The 21,747-nt window shown below is 33.8% G+C and overlaps 1 protein-coding gene across 1 annotated transcript in view; it reads right to left on the bottom strand.

Moving 5' to 3' along the window:
- Nucleotides 1-322: 322 nt before the first annotated feature.
- ADAMTS20 (ADAM metallopeptidase with thrombospondin type 1 motif 20) overlaps nucleotides 323-21,747 on the bottom strand; it is a 197,356-nt gene continuing 175,931 nt past the window's right edge. The window contains exons 37-39 of the mRNA XM_055358826.1: nucleotides 16,496-16,587; nucleotides 4,064-4,168; nucleotides 323-1,858 (exon numbers count right to left, since the gene is read on the bottom strand). Of these exons, the coding sequence (XP_055214801.1) occupies nucleotides 1,769-1,858; nucleotides 4,064-4,168; nucleotides 16,496-16,587 (287 nt within the window). The 3' untranslated portion in view covers nucleotides 323-1,768. The remainder of the gene's footprint in view (nucleotides 1,859-4,063; nucleotides 4,169-16,495; nucleotides 16,588-21,747) is intronic.

Here is a 21,747-nt window from a genome sequence, read left to right as displayed (position 1 = left end):
GCCTGAGATCAGGAGTTCAAGATCAGCCTGGCCAACATAGTGAAACCACGACTCTACTAAAAATACAAAAAATTAGCTAGGTGTGGTGGCAGGCCCCTGTAATCCCCTCTACTAAGGAGGCTGAGGCAAGAGAATCGCTTGAACTCGGGAGGCAGAGGTTGCAGTGAACTGAGATCGTGCCATTGCATTCCAGCTTAGGCAACAAGAGTGAAACTCCGTCCCCCCCCCAAAAAAAAATTAGAATTTCTGAAGTTTTAGAGTTATAGCTCTTTGCAGTGAAAGTTCTTTTTTTAACATGTAAAGACAATAAAAACAAAGTGCTAATGAATCATAAAAATATGTTTATTTAAATGTTTATCAATTGTAAGATTCTAAATATACATGAAAAGATTCCTGGAAAATGTCACACATTTTGTCTTAATGCTTGTAACTGGCTTAAGGCACATAATACAAAATACTTCTTTTGATACAGACATCTTCAAATGTTTAACCACATTGAAACAAAATTGCATTAGAGCTTTATATGGTACAATACACCTGTAAGAAATGTTTGGGAGAAAAACACTTTGTGGGTAAAAATGTACACTAGTATTCACTGGCAAAAATCTATTAGTAGATTCCATTTGGTTTTTTTTTGGTTTTCCGAGTAGATTTCCATAGAAAAATATTATTTGTCTACATGTCTTTCAAAAGTATATTATTATATAATACATGGTTAAATTATCTGCATGAAAAAAACTCAATACCTGAGAATTTGCCAATTAATAGTTAATTTTTATACTCCCTTATGTTCTGGCTTTGAGAAACCTCTGATATAAAATAACTTAAACATCTCTAATAAAACTTTTACATATGTAAATATATTTTTCTGTTTACCAAAATAAGATCTTCAAAATTAAAAGAATTCTCACATATTTAATTAATAGAATACAGTACATAACTTTGAGAAAATAGATTTTTAAAGAATATATATACACATACAAGAATTATAAAGGCAAAACAGAATATAAACATTATAAAAACAATGTATTGTTCTTATAAGTACAATCAAATTTGAGGTAGATTTTAAAAATTAAATTATATCATATCTTTATTATACCCACAGAATTTTTTATTTACTATTTAACCCAAACATACATTTTTAATACACAATTTGTACCTCATTTTGAGGACTATTTTTTAATTGAAGCCCCATAATCCACAAGCAAAAATTAAAGAAAAAATAAAAGAAGGTATCTAAACTGTATGAGTACAAAGTATAATGGCTCTGTGCTTTTTTACGTAACTATTGATTTGCTATTTGTCGGAAGGATTCAATAATGTTTATAGTAATTTTGAATGTTTATTATCCTAATATTTACTTGCTTCATTTTAGCAAGTAGAATAAACATTTCATTGTACAATACAAAACTGAGCAGAGATTTACATGTGTGTTTATAGGTATAAAATAAGTGTGGTCCAGGCCAAGATGTTAAGAGCAACACTGTCTTGGTATAATTCATTCAATCCTGGTATTCTCTATTATAAATTATTATGTTCTTTAAAAAATATCCTGATTAGATATAAAATAAATTAAGATAGCTCTTAAATTTCTTTTATAGACCTTATTAAGCAGTGATTTGAATCCCTGATGAGCACCCTGAAAAAAAGGCAGAGACATATTGGACATGGAAATCTCGGGAAGGGAGATATAAAGAAATGAGCACCAGTTATTTGAATATTCCAGAGAATATCCCCTCTTTAGGGCATACTTCCCCCTTCTAAATGTTCATATGACTTGAATTGGGAGACCAGTAGTCATGTGAGGAAGACACTTTCCACAGTACCCTCCACATTTGCCGAAAAATCTAGTTCCATCCTGAAAATTGGAAGAAGAAATACAGAAGAATCTTATACAAGCTGGTATCTGTATGCAAATAGCAGAAAAAGCAAATGCTTTGAATCATATGGCTAAAATCATTAGCAGAGGTTTCCTATAACAATTGCATTTGAGGTCAAAGATCATACCCCTTTTGATATTAGTTCAAATTGGTGGACATGGGAAAGTTAAAGGATATTAGATAACCTGAGATTCATATTAGCTAGTTGAATATTATATACCATACTATAATTTAGACAATTTAAATCTCAATTAAGATTTAAATCCAATCCACATATTTCAATCTCAATCCACATATTTTTCATCTAGGTATCTATTTGCTTCAGTGAGTTTATTAAAACCTCTCCCAATTTGCAATCCAGTATTTACATAATTTTATATAATAATCTCTTTAAATAAAAGAAAGATATTGTACAAACTTGACTTTAAAGGCATATAATTCATTTTCTATCCCATTTATTTCAAGCATCTCGTGGAGGCATTAGAAACACACTCTGGAGAAAAGTATAGAAGGTGGTAAAATGGAGAAAATAAATAAATAAAAACTGGGCTGAAAGCAATCATTAGAATTAGAAAAGAACTAAAATGGGAGATTGTTCCATAAGCAGAGCAGTTCACTGAGGAACAGGTGGCAGAGGTAGGCTGAAGTGGGTTGGTCAGGACGTGATAGACGCCTCACGTCTTTAGGTCTAAAAGTCAAGACTGAAGACATTTCCAGAACATGAGACAAAAATAGGTTGAACTCCTATCATATCTGGAAAAGGTAATTTTTTTAAGTCTAAGAGAATAAAGATAGAGAAGAAAACTGTAGGTTCTTGGGACATTTTGAGATGGAAGAATGTTTTGAGACCGGAAGCTTTTGAAGTTACCTTCTCTTTCTAAAGCAATTTTAACTCTGGAGAATCTGAGTACACAGAGAAGGGAACGGCAGTAAAATCTCAGAGTTGTATAATTCCCTATTCCCTCTGTTGAAGTAAAAACTCTATCTTCATTAAACTTATTGGCAAAGGAAAATATGTTTGCATTTCTGTAAGTATATCTGGATTTTACCAGTCAGTTTCACACCAGGCATCAGATTTCAAGAACTAGTTATGTGCAACATTTTTGATTGAGATAGAACTTCTCAACGAAATGAATAATGAATTAATCTTTAGAAGTTAATAAAAACACAAATCCTTCGTTAAGCACAATTTTATCATCTTCAGAAATAGAATGTTTTAAAGGCTATGACTATCAGAATACTAAATTTCATTTATGAGAAATATTTATATAAATAGGAGTATAACAAAATTTACTTTTATCATAAGAAATAAAAGTCATAAAACATTAGAGTATACCGGGGCTGGTGCTGGTGCTAATTTATGTGCGATACAGGTGAGAACACATATAACCTAGATCCAGATTTACTATGAGCAGGGCTATGTTATCTAAGACACAATAACCATAAGTAATAGAAAGCATTTCATGAAGTGTACATGTTAGAACACCATACCTGCAGAAAATTAAGTGGATTCTACTTTGGATAATACAACATGTGCTATAGTTACAATAATTATAAGAATAAACTATAAAAATAGTTATAACTATATATATAAATACTACATAACAGTCTACATTTTTATAGATAAAATAACAATGTTATCTAGATAAAGATAGGAAAACATGAGTACAACATAAATACATAATCCTAATTCTTGAAAAAACTGTGAAGAATATTTGTTATATGACAAGTGTCTCCAACACCACCCCCATCACTAAAACAGTGAGGGAAGAAAACAAAAAATTTAACCCTCATTTTGAAATATTAAAACCTGTAAACCTTCAGTAATTAAAGTATAGTAAAAAGCATACCTTTCTTGAACATCTGTATTTCAAGTCATTAGCTCCAAACTTGAGATAGACAAAATCTATATGTCCTGGCATTTGGCAATTTATGTTCAAATATCCATAGCCCATATATGGATTCATAAATATACAAAACCGCCACATGCACATTAATAGAAATGAATCCCGTTTCATTTCATAAATTAATGTTGTGCTCCATTATATGTAATATACCCATTATATGCAATAACTCTTTAGTCATCAATTTCATATAAGTTTACATTTTAGGCAGAGAACCTTTAATGCTAGTTCATAGCTCAGAAGTATTTCAAACAGGCTTGTTGGTCCCGCAGGACTTACCTCTGATCTTCGTATGCTGACAGAGGTATAACGCCCCTGAGCGAGCCACTTTGCTGTGCTGGATATCTTCATCCCAGTTCCTGACAAATTAATGCTAAACTGTCCCTGGATTGTAAATAAAACAAAGAAAAATAGATGAAATTTACAAAATATATTTGATTACAAATAAGTCTTCTCAATTGCAAGGGGCAACTGAATTAATACTATATAATGTTATTTGTGGAGAAGTAACTCTGCCCAACTCTAGGACTCTATGATCCGACAATTAGAACTAATGGTCCTGTAGAAATTAGCAAGTTCTGACACAAATAGTGTTCATGGGGACCAACATTTGCTGCACTTTAACATTTCTACACGTTCCATTTTTGACCCTTCATCACTAACTTCTATGCTGTTTCACCTATTTGACATATTTTCCAGAATCTCTGTTATTGCCCCATTCCTTTTGTGGTAAGAATATTACTTCTTAACTCACCACACAAAACTATCTAATATAATATTATTGTCCTGGCAATTACATCCATTTTAAACACCAGAAACAGTGTGCAGATGTGTGATGCCACATGATTTACACACATTATGGTGTGTGGGTCCCCTGTGAGCTTCATGATCTAATTCTTTCCAAGTGCAAGACCATTTTTATGTCAAAATACTTCAGACTATCTTTGTTAACAGTTAAATTGTAAATATTAACTGAGAAAATGTGTTATTAAAATGGGTAACATTTGTGTCATATTTATATAATTTTACAGTACAGATTTAAACATTGAAAAGTAGAACTGCAAACAAGTTCAGTCTACTGACAATGTTCAGTAGGCATATAGATTCAGAACAATATTATGACATTCTTTAATTACCTCACAATATCTCAATGGCTTAAGACTCATGAATCTTGAGCAAGATTGTGATGAAACACTGGATTTTATATTATATGAATGAAAATATTATCTTGTCATAAAAGCAAAAGCTAAATAAACTCTCTCTATATATAATGTGAATTATTAATATTGCTAAAACAAATAGATATCAATGTAGTCATTAACTTGGATTTCTTAGCAATCTTATATTGTATATTTCTCATTTAAAAACAAATAAAGATCAAATATTTGCATAAAACAATGACAATAAATGGAGAATTTTCCATTGCAGAAATAATTAGTTTTAGATAAATTTCAAAGAAAATGTATCATATACAACATCACTTGGTTATGAAATTTAGAATATGAACTCTATGTCAGCTTCATTGCTATATTCCCAGAGCCCAGAACAGGGCCTAAGTTCTCAATAAGTGTTTTTGAATGGATGACTTAAGTGCAGCATTAAAAACATTAAATAGTAGTATTATAAAAGTAAATACACAAATACATATATAAAACTCTTCAGACTCTGTGATAATGAATGACACTAAAACCAGACAAAGTCGTATTTTATGTTCACAAATATTTGAATAAAAAGAATTGATTCTTAGGATATATTATTCTATTTGATACTTAATCAACCTGATACAGGTTTTGCACTGTATACCTCCAATCTCACATTCCTTCTCAGATAGGTTTTTCACCAAATAAAGTTATTTAAAAATGAAAATATATTCTACCATGTAAATTTCTTGTAACCAGATGCTCCTTGAGTGCTCAATTGGGCCATGCAACCTAATACTGTTGTTCCATTCTTCCATTTGCTCTCTACCTCCCTGATCAATGTGCCTTAAAAATATTCAAATGTATACACATTGGAAGTAAAAGGAATAAATCTGACTGACTACTGAGAGCCTTAGGTGGTCATTAACACAATTAGTTGAGTCTAGAACTATCGATTGTTCCATTTCTCTGGACTAATTTTCATGAGCTTTACTTCTGTTCTTAGTCCTCACTTAGAAAGCTACATAATATGATCTCAAAAAAATGGTAAAACAATTATCTAAAATTTGGTATGATGTTGACGGAGGTAAAAATACATCTCACTCATTTGTTCAAAATTAACTGACTGGCAGACATGGTGTCAAGTACCATGAAAGTTCAGACAGATCTCACTCTAAATTTGTTAAGTGAAACAGCATATGTACCTAAAAAAAGTAATTCAACAAGAGAACTATAAGTGCCATAAAAGGTACTTATACATTCCTATAGGATTTTAGAAGTAATAAATGAGTGTGAATAAGTGTGTTAATTAATTCCAATACTTCATTTAAGATTAAAATTTAAACCTCAAACCTAATCTTTAACTTAAAAATTAGTTCAACATACGAGGTCCTCTCTCTCTCTCACTGTCTCTCTCTCCATACATGCATATGTAGTATGAAATGTCAGGAGAGTAGATACGTAGTATGAAACTTATCTCCTCTTCTACTCTCCTGACATTTTGAAGAAGCAGCCACTACACAAAGTAAAATTCCAGTAGCCAAATCACAAATTGAAGGTAAAATGATTCAAAAGACCTAGGAATTCAATAAATTGGAATGTTTATTCTTGAGTAACTTGCTGCATCAAAGAAAAAGGTAAGTATGGGTATAAGATAGAGGAGAAGCATATAGATAGATGCAAGTTTTAATGTTTCACTTCTTGGATTGACTGGTTGGTTCATGTATGCTCATTAAATAATTATGTTTTACAGTTTTTAAATGTACTGTACACATTTTATTATGTATGTAATCTATAGATCTAATATAATACCAATACAAATTTTCCACCCAGAATCTTTGTACATACAGAGAGTTGATTCTAAAATTTATATAGAAAGGCTATGGATTTAAATAGTTGTAATAAGCTTACAAAAGAAGAATGAAGCTGGAGGACCCATGCTACTTTAACACTTATCGTAAAGCTATCCTAATCAAGACGTATGGTGTTGGTGAAGACAGAGACATGTAGATCAAAGGAAAAAAAAGACCCACATAAATATGACCAACACTTTTGACAAAGGTAGAAAGGCAAATAAGTGGAGAAAACATTGTCTTTTCAACACATGGTGTTAGAACAGTTGTCTGTCTATATGTTTTTGACTCAGACAAAAAAATCAAGTCTATAAATCCCTCAGACTTAATACAAAATTTAATTAAAAATAATTTGTAGGTCTAGGTATAAAGCATAAAACTATAAAAAGTTTTTGAAGAAAATTTCCAAAAGGAGAAAAATCTTAGTAATTTGAGTTTAATGATTTCTCAGAAATGACTCTAAATGTACAGTCCATAAAAGAAAAATTTGACTTTATTAAAATTGAAAACTGTTTTGTGAGAGATATTTAAAAGAAAGAAAAGACAAGGTTCGGACTAAAATGCCGTATCCAACAGAAGACCAGAACATATAAAAAAACTCAAAACTCAACCGTAAGGAAACAAACAACTCAATTTTTAAAATGAGTAAGACTTGAAAACACATATCACCGGCTGGGCATGGTGGCTCACGCCTGTAATCCCTGCACTTTGGGAGGCTGAGGTGGATGTATCACCTGAGGTCAGGAGTTCAAGACCAGCCCGGCCAACAGGGTGAAACCCTGTCTCCACTAAAAATACAAAAATTAGCCGGGCGTGGTGGCAGTCGCCTGTAATCCTAGCCACTCAGGAGGCTGAGGCAGGAGAATTTCTTGAACCTGGGAGGCAGAGGTTGCAGTGAGCTGAGATTGTGCTACTGCATACCAGCCTGGGCGACACAGCATGACTCTGTCTCAAAAAAATAAATAAAAATAAATTTTAAAATAAGCATAAAAAGACAAAGGACATAAAAAGAGAGTAGGGGTAGCAATGTTGATAAAAGACAAAGGAGAATTTGAGTCCCCAATCATTAAAACATGCCAAGGAAGTGCTAAAAGTAATAATCCATAAAGAAGACATAACACATAATAAATATTATGTATCAAATCATACAGAACAACTTTTATGAAGCAAAAACTATGAGATATGCATGGAGACACAGACACACCCTAATAATAGGAAAAATCAATATACCACTTCCAGTAACAAGAGAGATCAAGTGAACAAAAGTAAGGACATGATCTAAACAATGTAATCGAAAGGGTAGATCTTATGGATATATATATTAAACTCTACACCCTGATAATAATGAATACACATTCCAAATATCTAACAACTGACTCTTAACATTCAAACTGGATGCTGGCCAAGACCCACTGACATTAGCCGAATATGATTATTTCTCTTACTTTTATGTAATTACCAACCAGTTAAATAGATCCACATTACTTTTGTTTTTTAAAAGTTTTTGTGGCTTTGCAAAAAGTACAAAACATTTACTTTACTTTACTTTCGACATATGCATTCTAAAGTTACACCACACTCCTTAACTTCATCTCATATTGCAATGTGGTGAAGTTTATTTTCCCTAAAGAGTGCCATATGTGTCCATACTCTTTTTAGCATTCCTATCCCAGACTATCCTGTCACATGCAAAGACAGAGGATTTGGGTTTGATGAATCCCAAACAACAGAATAAGTTCTTTCTGTGACATCAAGCATCTGGAGAGTATTCATGCAAATGCTGTGTAACATAACACAGAATCTGGTTTATATATTACAGAACATCTCCAAAAATATTGGGCAGTTTGTATTTTTGGTAACAGTAGCCTCAAGGAGATAAATACAGGCTGAATATAGATGGGCACAGCTCCTTTTGACAGCATGTGTCTATGCCCAATAACAACCAATTTTGGAAATGGAGCTTTGCATTTCAGAAATGCCTAGAAAACCATGCAAGAGAGACATCTCGCCCCAGTGGGCAGGAAGAGCATTTTATTGCCAGTTCTGCCTATGACTTTCTTCAGGATCTTGGACAGACTGTTAACATAGAATGTCTGTTTCTTCAGCTATAAACTGGGCAATCGCAGTTTATAGTTATACGACTTTTTCAAGATCTTATAGGGAAAAAAGAGGATTACAGAGACATTGGAGAAAGGGAGTTAGAAAGAAATGGAAATAGCTATCTTATGATTTAAAAACCTGATTGTGCAAATATCTCATTCAAATTCCATGTACATGAAGAAATATTTTATTTGTAATAATTGGACTTATGTTAAGGTATTTCCTATAAGAAAATTCATTAATAAAATAAAATAAAATTTTAATTCCATTTGACAGTTATATGATTTACTTGTATATGCGTCTCCTGTGATTTTCTTGATGTCTCATTGACCAGACCTTTCCCAATACAACATGTAATGACAAGGACCAGATTTCCAGAACTGGGCGACCTTTCCAAAGTAACAACATTTGTTAGGCCTTGTATTAGCAGACTAGGTTGCATTGTCAATTTACTTATCTCTAATTACATCAAATATATGACCAGAAGGCACAGCTTAAAAGGAGGATGGGTTGTTGGACAAAGTTGACCAGTCTTGAGATAGGTTAACCATTGTAGAATGTATAATCTCCATTTAAGAGAGTTGAAATGGATGTGTCACCAACAAAAGACATCCACATATCAAGGAAAAAACTGTTTAGAATGTTAAAAGTTTTAGATTACACATCCTTGACTTAAGAACAGGTATAAAAAGAGACAGTGCAGCAGAGAAAGGACAGTCCTGGGAAGGCAACTGAATGGAAAGTAGTAGGTCAGAGCCACCATGTTGGAGGTAGGTACTCATCACCAATATGGGTGAAATAGGGAATTGGGAAGAAGAATGGAAATAAATAGGGCTAACCAGCCTCAAAGATTGAATGAGAACATAGGATTCCTCTGCAAAGTTGCCTGCCTTTAAAAATACAATCATGTGAGGAAACACTTCTAGAATGGTGATGTGAGGAGCCCATGGACACTCTCTCCAGTGAAACAAACATGACTGGTGAAAATGATAACTATAACCACCACTTAAAGGCTCTGAAATTTGTTCTATGGTTATACGGAAAAGGGAGAAACATTTATTCAAGAAAATCTTCTTCAAGAAGACATTTATTCAAGAAGAAAATCAAGAAGATTTTCTTCTTGATTTCACCACACCAACATGGCACATGCATACATATGTAACAAACCTGCACATTGTGCACATGTACCTTAAAGCTTAAAGTGTAATTAAAAAAAAAAAAGGTGAAAAGGGGCCAAGAGGCAGGGAATGCAGGCAACTTCTAGAAGCTGGAAAAGGCAAGAAAACAGATTATCTCCTAAAGCCTCCAGAAAGGAATGCAGCCCGCTGACTGCTTGATTTTAGCCCGGTAAGACCCATTTCAGATTTCTGACTTCCATAACTGTTAAATAATAAATTTGTGCTACCAAGAAAAACAAAAGAATATCTATTAAATCTAGGTAAGAACAGTGAGAACCTGTGGCATCTGAACCATGACTCACCCTCTTTTCCTCCCACCTCAGCAAGATGATCGTTCTAATCATGGTGACTGCAGTTAAGGACTCCATTTCCCCCTAGCTCCCTGTTAAGGCTATGGTTTCTCTTTGAGACAGGCAGGCCACCAGCATTTCTCATCCCACCCAACTCTGTACTGCAGAAGTTGTATTATAGGCAAGAGTAGCTGAGAGTCTGAAGCTCCCTTCTTCCACCCAGCCCCTACTCACAGAGCAGTCAATCTATTCCCAGGCATGGTAGATCAAGCACACTAGGCCTGAAATGTCCCCACAAAAAATCACTGGTAAGGCAGACACTCCATGCTGACAAGGTCAAAAGCCAAGAAGACCAGGGATTACTGCCATGACTCAGCACTCTATTTATTGAGCAGGGGTGTTACTCTGAGGAATGGGCCACTGTCCCTGTCCCCAGATCCACAGTATTGCAGAGCTTCTTCCCAGGGAGAGAATCAAGTTGTAAAAATAGGAAATTCACTAGCTTTTCCTATTGTGACTAGCTTATTTGGAATAAAACCTGGAGAAGTTCAAGTTTAGGTACTTTATGGAAAAGAAGATTTTAGTGGTGTGTTGTTAAGAGGAGGGTAGTAGCTCATTGAAGGCAAATGGTAGATAAGATTGAAGTTTAACAGAGAGAACCAGGGAATGAGGCAGCTAAGAAAGGCTCTTCTTGGGGACTTTCCTGATCTCAAAGACTATAAGACTAATTGAGGCCATGGGGCCTCTATTTAATTGGATCAAATTATGGAGTTATTTATTCCCCCAAAATATTGTTGAAAGAATAGGGAAATCATCTAGCAATTAGTGGAGATTAAGAGCTAAGCATGATATCAGTAGAGACAGACCACGCATAAACTCAACACAATTTCAGGGAAAGAGAACTGAAGAAAGTCCACCTAAGACTATTGTTATCCCTGAAGGAGAGGAGCATCACGGTCACCGTGCATGCCCAAGACTGTGCCCAATGAGGAGTAACATCAAAGGCTGCACACTACAAGGGAAATAGAATTCACTGAAACAGTTCAGCCAGGTAATTAAAAAAAATACACAAACAAAGAAGTAAACAATAACCATAACAAGAAGCCTCAGAAGGGAGGGTGAAATCAGTAATCACAGTTGCTAAAATACAGTACCTGAAATGTCCAGTTTTCAACAAAATTTATGAGGCATACAAAGCATGATGCATACACAGGAAAAAAGTCAAGAAAAACTTCCTTTGAGAGATATCAGATGTCAGACTAAGCTGACAAAAACTTCAAAGCAGCTAATATAAATATGTTCAAAGGACTAAAGAAACCATGTTTAAAGAAGTAAAAGGAGGTATGATAACTGTGTCTCATCAAATAGAGAATAACAATAAAGATGAAGATATCACATTTTACAAAGAGTCAAAGGAAAACTCTGAAGATGAAAAGTACAATAATCAAGATTAAAAAATTCACAAAGGGGCTGAAATTGTCTACTGGAGCTAGTAGAATTCGCAAACTTAAAGGGATGTTAATGATGCAATCTGAAGAACAGAGAGGAAAAAAGAAGAAAAATGAATAGGGCCTCAGAGGAATGAACGCACACCATTAGGTGCACCAACATATGCATAAAAGTAGCATCAAAAGGACAGAAGAATTAAAAAGAGCAGAGAATATATTTGAAGAAATAATGACTGAAAATTTTCCAAAATCAGTGGTATATATTAAAATAATGACTGAAAACTTTCCAAAATCAGTGAAACATATAAATTTACCCATCCAAGAAGCTTAGTGGACTCCAAGCCAAGTAGACACAAAGAGATGCACATCAAATACGACACAGTAAAGACATTGAAAGACAAATGCAAAGAGAAAATCCCCAAAAACACCAAGAGAAAAAGGACCACATCCATGGAACCCAATAAGATAAACAGCTGACATCTATCATCTACTTAGAAGTCAGACAGCAGTGTGATGACATATTCAAAGTGCTGAAAATAAAAAACGGTACATCAATAATTTTTAATAAGCAAATCTATCATTCAAAAAGGAAGGCAAAATAAAGACACTCCTAGATAAACAAAACTGAGAGGACTTCTTGCTAGCACATCTACTTTACAAGACATACTAAAGGAAGTTCTTCAGGCTGAAATCAAGTAACATCAGACATTAATACAAATCAACTTAAAAAAATCAAGAGTACTGATAAAGTTAATTATGTAGATAATTGTAAAATACGCTATAATTGCATATGTCTTCACTTTTCTTATTTTAACTGATTCAAAAGCAATCGTATAAACCAAGGTGTATATAATTATATTATTGACCTGTAATATATAGACATGTAATATATTTGACAATAATGGCACAAATAAGACAGGTGGAAGCAAAGCTGTTTTAGAGTTAGGAAATGACACAAGACGATAAGTCAAATCCACAGGAAGAAATAAAGAGAACCAGAAATACTAAATGAGAAGGTTTACGTAACAAACTCTATGAATATACAATTGCTCTATCTTCTCTCATATTATCTAAAAGCATAAAATTATTTAAGTTAATATAATAACAATATGTTGCAAGTTTGTTGCCTTTATAAATGGTATATGTATAACAAACATAGCAGAAAAAGAGAAGAAATAGGTCGTTTATAATAGTACTGTCTTTATATTTCACTGGAAAGAGAGGAATGTTCAATAGTAAAATGTAAAGTACATTCTGATAAGATATATATTGTAAGCCTTTGAATAACCACTAAGAAAGCAATTCAAAAATAATGAAAAAACTGAGGAAATTAAAATGTTACACTAGAAAACATTCACTGAATAAAAAGAAAGCAGTAAGGAGGAACAGTTCAACAAAGACAACATGAAACATAGAAAACAAAAAGTAAAGTGGCAGATGTAAATCCAGACATAGCGATAGTGACGTTAAAAAAATCCAATCAAAGGCAGTAATCCAACAAAATACTCTATAAGAGACATTTTTAAGAGCCAAAGATATAAATAAGTTGACAGTAAAGGGATGAAAATATATACAGCAATTCTAACAGAGCTGGAGTGGCCACACTAATATCAGATAAATTAGCCTTTAAAACAAAAACATTACTGTAGATAAAGAAGAATATTTTATAATAAAAAGGTCAATATGTTAGGAAGTTATGACAGTTATATATTTGTGTACAACAAAATCTCAAAATAAATGAAACAAAACAAAATACATAAGAGATTGAATTGAGAAACAGACAATTTAAAAATAATAGTTGTAGAGTTTCAGCAGATAGAACTAAGCAGAAGATCAACAAGAAAGAAAGAGTTGAACAACACTATAAACCAATAAGGTCTGTAGTCTATAGAACACTTCACCCAACAACAACAGAATGCACATTCTTCCCAAGAATGTATTGAATGTGTTCCAGGACAAACTATATGTTATGACATAAAATAAGCCTCAATAAATGTAGTGGATAAAATAACACAGAGCGTGTTTTCCAGTCACAATAAAGGTTGAAATCCAAAAAAAGAAAATTTGGGAAATTTACAAATATGTGGAAATTAAACTCCACATTCTTAAATAACCAATATATCAAAGACGTAACTATAGATAGTAGAAAATAAAATAAATGAAAGGAAACACACAACATACCAAATATTTTGGGATGCAACAAAAGAATCGATTAAAGGAAAATTCATGACTACAAATGCCTATATTAAAAAGGAAAAATAATCTCAAATCAATAATCTACCCTTCTACCTTAAAACACTGGAAAAAGAAGAGCAGAGGATTGTAAGGGAATACTATGAACAATGTGTGACAACCAATTAGTCAACTTAGATAAAACAAACAAATTCCTAGAGAGACATAACTACCAAAACAAATTCAAGAACAACAAAAATTTGAATACATCTATAATAAATAAAGAGAGTAAATTGGTAATTAAAACAACTTTCACGAAGAAAAGCCCAGGCTCAGATGGCTTTGCTGGTAAATTCTACCAAACATATAAAGAATATTTTTTTCGCAAACTCTTCCCAAACAGTACAAGAGGAAACAACATGTCCCGCTACATTCTATAAGGTCACTATTTCTGTGATACCAAAATGAGACAGATATCACAAGAAAAAAAATGATACAACAATTTCTACTACAAATATGAATGAAATATTCTCAAAAAATAGTAGCAAACCAAATTTAGCAATATATGAAAATAATTACATCCCATGACTAAGTGGGATTTATCACAGGAACGCAAGGTTGTGTTTCAACATATAAAAATAAATCAGTGTGGTAACACTCTATCAATCCAGTAATGGACAAAAAACCACAGGATCTTCTCCACAGAAAATCCAGCATCCTTTCATAATAACACTTAAGCTAGAAACAAAAGGCTGTGTCCTCAACCTGATCAAGGACATCTAGAAAATACTCCTAGCTGACATACTTAACATACACATGAAACTAACATACTTACTGCTGAAGGACTGAATGCCTTTTGCCTAATATTGGAACACAAGGATGTTCACTCTTGCCACTTTTATTCAGTATTGTAATAGAAGATGTAGTCAGCACAATAAAACAAGATAAAGAAATTAAAGATATCTAGATTGAGGAGGAAGTAAAATTATCTTTATTCACAGATGACATCAATGTGTATAAAGAAAATCCTAAGTAATCTACCGTTACAACTAATAAATGAGTTCAGCAAAGTTGCAGAATTCAAGATCAATCCATACAAATATAGGCAAAAATTGATTATTTATTTGGGCCCCAGATTTGGGTTCTCCTTACCAACCACTCTACCTGTCAAAGCCTTCTTAATGTTGAGCTGGAACCTACTGCCCTATTAATGCCTCCTGGAGGAACACACACAACCTCACTCCTCTTTCATGGTAGTTCTTTAAATATGTAAAGATCGTTACCATTATCTCTCACTCTTTTCCTGGCTACCTTCTCCATTTTCCTTAGTTGACATGATTCAAACCCTTCTTTCTTTCCTGTGATCTCCTCCTACTCCTAAATAGATTGAAAATGATGTTTTACAGACAGAAATTTTAAAATAACTGTAATGTTCCAGTGTCAAATAAAAATAAATCCTTCAGTCTTGCTATTTTGTTTTGGAACCTTACGATTATATTAGGTTGTTTATAAATCACTCCCTGCTCTAAAGGAGTCATACTGAACTCATGCTGGGCGAAGAAACACCTATGTCTTTTTCATGTAACATCACCACTTACTGTTTGAGTTTCTGGACCTAAGTTAAGATGTATAGATTTATTCAGGTTCTTATTCATTTTAGCCTGTAGTTGTAGTGTCTCTTGATCTCCTTTAAGTTCTCTAACAGAAAATGTCCTCTCTTCCTAATATAAGCATAACTTAGATGTCATATAATGAAAATTATAAATGGAATAGTCTAAGAAGAGACTATGACAAACTATTAACTACTTCTCTTCAAAATGATATCAATATAGTAATTACCACTTGTCTTAGGTAGTAGATTTGATTCATATATTCAATTAGCAATGAGTCACCTAAAAGTGCTATATTCATCTAGCTTACAATTCTTCATCTATCATAAAAATGTTTTTTTCATTATCTATGTAAAATCTCTAGTTAATAATGTGAGAGAAAATTTTCTTCTAGGAAACATGCTCTGTATTGGAAATCATGGAAATGACATAAGAGCATGTGAAGAGAACTCTAGAAATAAAGGATAAAAGCGAGAATAAAAGTATGAAAATGTATTCAATATACATTTTATTGATAACAGACTGTCATTTGGAGGACGTTACAGACCTAGGAAGCTAATAGAACTGATGTCAGCAGAAGTGTATGAAAGTCACATGCTTGTGATCCGTTCCTTTGCCTTTTGACAAATATCTATTCATTTCCATGGACTAAACGGAAAGATGAAGAAACTGATAACATATTATGGAAGAAGAAATAGAATCTGTTTAAAATTATTGTTATACCTTTTAAACAAACCCAAAATTGGCAAAGATGCTTTTCCTCCAAAGGTTATCTATAACCTTTGAAACAAAGCGCTTATGTGAAGTTTTGCATTTCTATTCACTTATGTTTCTTGCAATATTCTGGTTAAAAAAATGAATGAAGAGAAGCTATAATTTTTTTCGCAAAGAAAGAAGATTAATCAAACAAATATGAAATACCTGTGGGCATCTGAAAGCACTGTAGCAATCTCCAGCTGTGGCAAATGGAACTGCATTTCCAAATATTGTTTTGGAAAAAAGAAGGTCCGTAGCTAGAAAATAATAAATAAAACTCTTTAGCATGGAGACAATAATGCAATCTTTGTTGTCAAACAGAGTTTTCATATTACTTACTTAATAAATATACATATTTATATATTAAATTTAAAATTTTAAGCACAAATGCCACAATTCTGGTATATATCATAGAATAAGCTCTCATTGAACAAATTTTGTTTAATACAAAAATGTTCATATGATAAATTGCCCTAACAAATGGCAAGCACATTTGTAATTAAACAGAAGAGTTAAAACTAAAGAAATGCATTATTACATTTGAAGTCATAGAATATCTGAAATAGGTAAAGTGGGGTCAGGAGCAAAATCACTGGAGAAAAAAAGGTTATGTAAACATAAATGACAAAACAATAAAATTGAAGGCTTATAGACAGCACATATAAAAATTCATTTAGGTAATTCAAAATCTCTCCACAAAAAAGTATGCCATTTTCTTTTTTCGTGTCTTATTGCATTATGTTATTCTATTCATTTTTTTACTTTTGCTAACAGTGTTAGCAAAATTTCCTGACTGGTAATAATGCTGAAGAGTCTACATAAAGTATCAAAAATAGAGCCATTGGATTAAAACAGGCTGGAAGGAACACTAAAAGTCAGCTGCTTCAATCACCTATTCATGTTTGAATCAAATATTATCCCAACCAAATCATCTAGCCAGTGGCTGTTACCTCCACTATGTATTCCAAATCTCTTCACTTTCAAGACTGCAAAATCACTGCATGTCCCAGGATGACATCAGTCTTTCAGAGGCAATTCCCAAAGGTAGCATTTCTGGAAATATTTGTCATATCTCCAAACGGCAGTTTCAAAAACCAGGAAGCTCTCCATGGTTTACCAGAGCCAGCTTGTACCAAATAGTGAGAGCCAACTCTGTGCATTTCTTCCCAAGCCCAGGTACAATAAGGTCATGTTGGTAGCTTACGATTGGTCAGGGTGGGAATATATACACCATGTATATATTAGTGCCTGACACCACAAATCAGACTTTTTCTTCCCTAGATAACTGGTCGTCATTCATCTGCACACCACTATTTATTTGTGGCATTTGTGGATTAGGCTGGGGCAGAGCAGAGACACAACTTTCAAAGCATCTATTGTTACTAACTCCAAAAGCATGTCAGTCAACAGCCAGTTTCATCAGCCAATTACACAATGATGACTCAAAAGTATATATTCCAGTCCACCTGACTCTGATGAGTTACAGAACATATATCAATTTCCTATTGGGCATCATTACTTGGATGGCCTACAGATATCTGTAATTTAACATGTTCAAAGCTAAATGCATTATCTTTTTCTCCAAATTTATTTGCCCTGCTCTATTTCCCATTTCACTAAACTGTACTACCATCTGTCTTGTTATTTTAGAAACCTTTCTAAATATTCCATGTCACTAATTCTCACACCCCTTCTATCAGAAAATCCTGTAGTGTCTACCTCTTTAATATTTCTCAAACAGGTATCCTAACCCATGTTCCCAGTACTCATCACTTTTTATCTGAATTGTTACATCCACTTCCTAATCATTTTTCATGGATACAATCTGTTCTGCCTCCAACCAACTCTATTCCTTCCCCTGCTTATGCCTTTATGCCTTTATTCCAATGGCTCCTATAACTTGCAAGATAAAATTCAATTGTATAGTTTAGTATGCACTGTTCTTCATGATCTGCTCCCTGCGAACTTTTCTAATAAGCTACCATCCCCCAACCTACATTTGATTTATGTTAGACAAAACTAGACTGCTTTTTATTCTCTGACATCACCAAAATGCTTCTCCCTTCCATGCGTTTGTTCACGCTTCTCCCTCCTCCTAAAACTCATTTTTTTGCCTCTTTTGTTAACTCAAAGTTGTCTTGAGATTGTTCAAACTATCTGTTCCTATAAATCTCTTGAGAAAAGCGAGGACTTTTAATTCAACAGATACTTATTTACAATATATTTTGCATTGGGCAGTATTATAGATATTGCGAACACAACAGTGGGTGAAACAGAGGCCAATGGAACCTGAGTCTTACCAGGAAGAGACAAGTTATAAAACAAATATTACAGTATGTTAGGGGTGATACTTGCTATGGAAAGAAAATAAAGCAGATAATAGAATGGGGAGGAGGAGAATTTAGTGGTGGAGAGTGGTTCTGGATGGTCTTATTTAGAAGATAAATTTGAGCAGAGACCCAAAAGAAATGAAGGGGTAAACCACACAGACAGCTACAGATGAATGTTCCCGGCAGATGGAACAGTAAGTGCGAAGGCCTTAAGATGGGGGCATGCCTGGTGTGTTCAAGGAACAGCAAACAGGCCACTGTGTCTGTAGTAGGAGTGATGATGGGGCTCAGGGCAGCAGAAAACTGAGAGGGAATAGAGGTGGGAAGGTCATGGTGACTCTTGTTGACCGGTGAAATGCACAATTTTGTCCATAACAGCATGCACATTGAAAATTCACCTGACAGAAGTTGATGATGAATTACATGTGGGTGTGGAAGAAAGGTAGAAGTTGAAGATGTTGCTAGGTTTTAGCTAGACTAAGTAGATTATTATTGGTGGCATTTACTGCAGTGGTAAACATTTGGGTTTGACAGCAGGTTTGGCAGGAAATGTTAGAAGTTCAGTTTTGGATACATTGAGTTTGACATGCCTATTAGACATTCATATGAATATGCTGAGTAGACAGTTGGATTTTGGAGGTTAGGGTAGCAATCCAAGTTGGAAATGTGCATTTGGGACTGTCATTTAATAGATGGTACTTGAAATCTATAAATTTAATGAGATTCCCAAATAACAACTGAATCCTACAGCTCCTCAACATTCAGAGTTGTAGAAGATGAAGAATAACTTGCCAAGTCGAGAAACAGTGAGAAAGACAGGAGAAGGAGTGGTCAAGAAAGGCACAAAACCATTAGAGGATGGTGTCCTGGGATCCAAATGCTGCTGATGAATCATGTAAGATGGAAAACGAGACTTTATCGTTGAATTTAGGGAAACAGGTATTGATGACTTTGATAAGGACTGTTTCCTGGAAGTGATATGAATAAGAGATTGATTAGAGCATAGTATGGGGAAAGAGAAATTGGAGAGTGCAAATTATAACTCATTTAAGAAATTTTACTATAAATAAACACAAAGAAACTGGTCAGTGGCTGGCTGGAAGGGTAGAGGTCAAGATGATTTGCTCGTGATTATGATGAAAGAAATAAAATGTTTCTCTATGAAGAATTTAAATGATTCAGCAGCAGAATTGAGGATGTGAGAGATTAGGAAATATGCTGAAATAATGTTCTTGAGTAGGTACAAGGCACTGGGCCTAGAGGACAAGGAGCAGGATTTGCCTTGGATGGGAGCATGAAGAGTTCATCCAGAGTAAACAGGAGAAAGCAAGGAGATAGGTAAAGATTCAGGTAGGCCGGTAGATGTGGCAGTGGCAACTTGAACAATTCCCTTCTGGTTCTTATTTTCTCAGTGAAATAGCGAGCAAGATCACCAGCAGTGAGTTAGTAGAGTGGAGGTATTAAAAATTTTGAAATTTGAAGCTACAGGAGAAGGTATAAGTTAGACATTTAGAAAAGTAGCAGAGAGAATGGACTAGGGAAGTGCAATAGGATTATTTGGCAGTGCCATGGATCCGTGTAAGCTTAGTACTTATGTGTTTAAAATGGTATCAGTCAGAAGGGCTGTGTATTATTTGCCACATTCAGTTTTATGCTGCAAGCACAGAATGGGTGGAGATTTAATTTAATCAAGGCTGGATTTTTACCATGCAAGTTTAAGGAAGAAAAAGAGAGGAGAAACTGTATATATTTGACATTGCATGCTTGCATGCTCTGGGCCCAGACCAATGCCTGGCAAAATGGCAGCTTTGTTAAAAAGCAGTCTAGTTAACAGCAAATAAGCTATTGAGTGTCTATTAGAAACTTAGAGTGCTAATAACATACTTATAACCATATACGTCATTAAATAATAACCAATATTTATAGAGCATGTACTCTATCAGGGATGTCTAATCTTTTGGCTTCCCTGGGCCACACTGGAAGAAGAATTGTCTTGGGCCACACATAAAATACACTAACACTAAGAATAGCTTATGAGCTAAAAAAGTCACAAAAAAAATCTCAAAATGTTTTAAGAAAGTTTACAAATTTGTGTTGGGCCACATTCAAAGCTGCCCTGGGCCACATGAGGGCTGCAGGCTGTGGGTTTGACAAGCTTGTATTATATGTAAAACAATGACTAGATATGTTAGAAATATCATCTCTTAATCCTCACCAAACAAGAATAAAAAAAGAAGGAAAGAAAAAGGAAATGAAGAAAAAAACCTTAGTAGTAGTTTCTCATTTTACACATGAGGGAACCGAGGCTCAAAGACATATGCCCAAAGTCACAGAGCTGATAAATAAAGAATTACACCCAGACAGTCTAGAGTTTATTATTGTAACCATAGTAATATAATGCTTCCACACTGTAGTAGATGGTGGATGTTCAGTAAATGATAGCCATCATTATTAATAATAATGGTTCATAATTTTATGACTATAATTTATATATTACATATTCATGCATATACTGTCTTAATTTTTTTATTGCTTTCTATGACATGCACCATGCTAGGCACTGATGATTCAATGGCAATTGAGATGGAGTCTCTGCTAGTGAAATGCACTTTTTTGCCTCTTCATGTAGATATGTAACTTTCTGGACAGCAGGCTGCATTTGCCAGGTGCATATGAAGTTCTATAAATATGTTTCGACTTGATTGTATTATAAATTACTTTCTAGATAAGCAGTATGATCTATAATATAAGGTCTATGAGTAGGACTTTGTTTTCCCTAATGCCAGTACTAACTATATGAATGGAACAAATTGCTTAACTTCCATATTACTTACAATATTGTGATATAGTATCTGCCTTAACTAATACAAGAGTGTTAAAAAGGTCAAATGAGATAATGTGTGGGAAAATACCTGATAAATTATCATTAGAAACTAATGTAAATGATTACTTTAAACTCTGCAAAAAGCTTCCACAAGTAGACCGAGAATATTAACTTTCTTATCCTTAATGTACCTGAGGATTTTAAGGTAGAGGATTTTATCTTGGAAGGGCAGTGTCTTACTTGTTACTGTCATTACATTTTTA

This window comes from Gorilla gorilla, chromosome 10 (assembly GCF_029281585.2).
Source record: "Gorilla gorilla gorilla isolate KB3781 chromosome 10, NHGRI_mGorGor1-v2.1_pri, whole genome shotgun sequence".
Classification (NCBI taxonomy): Eukaryota; Metazoa; Chordata; class Mammalia; order Primates; family Hominidae; genus Gorilla; species Gorilla gorilla.
The sequence above is the reverse complement of the archived record's forward strand: the minus strand, read 5'-3'. Positions and strand labels throughout refer to the sequence as shown.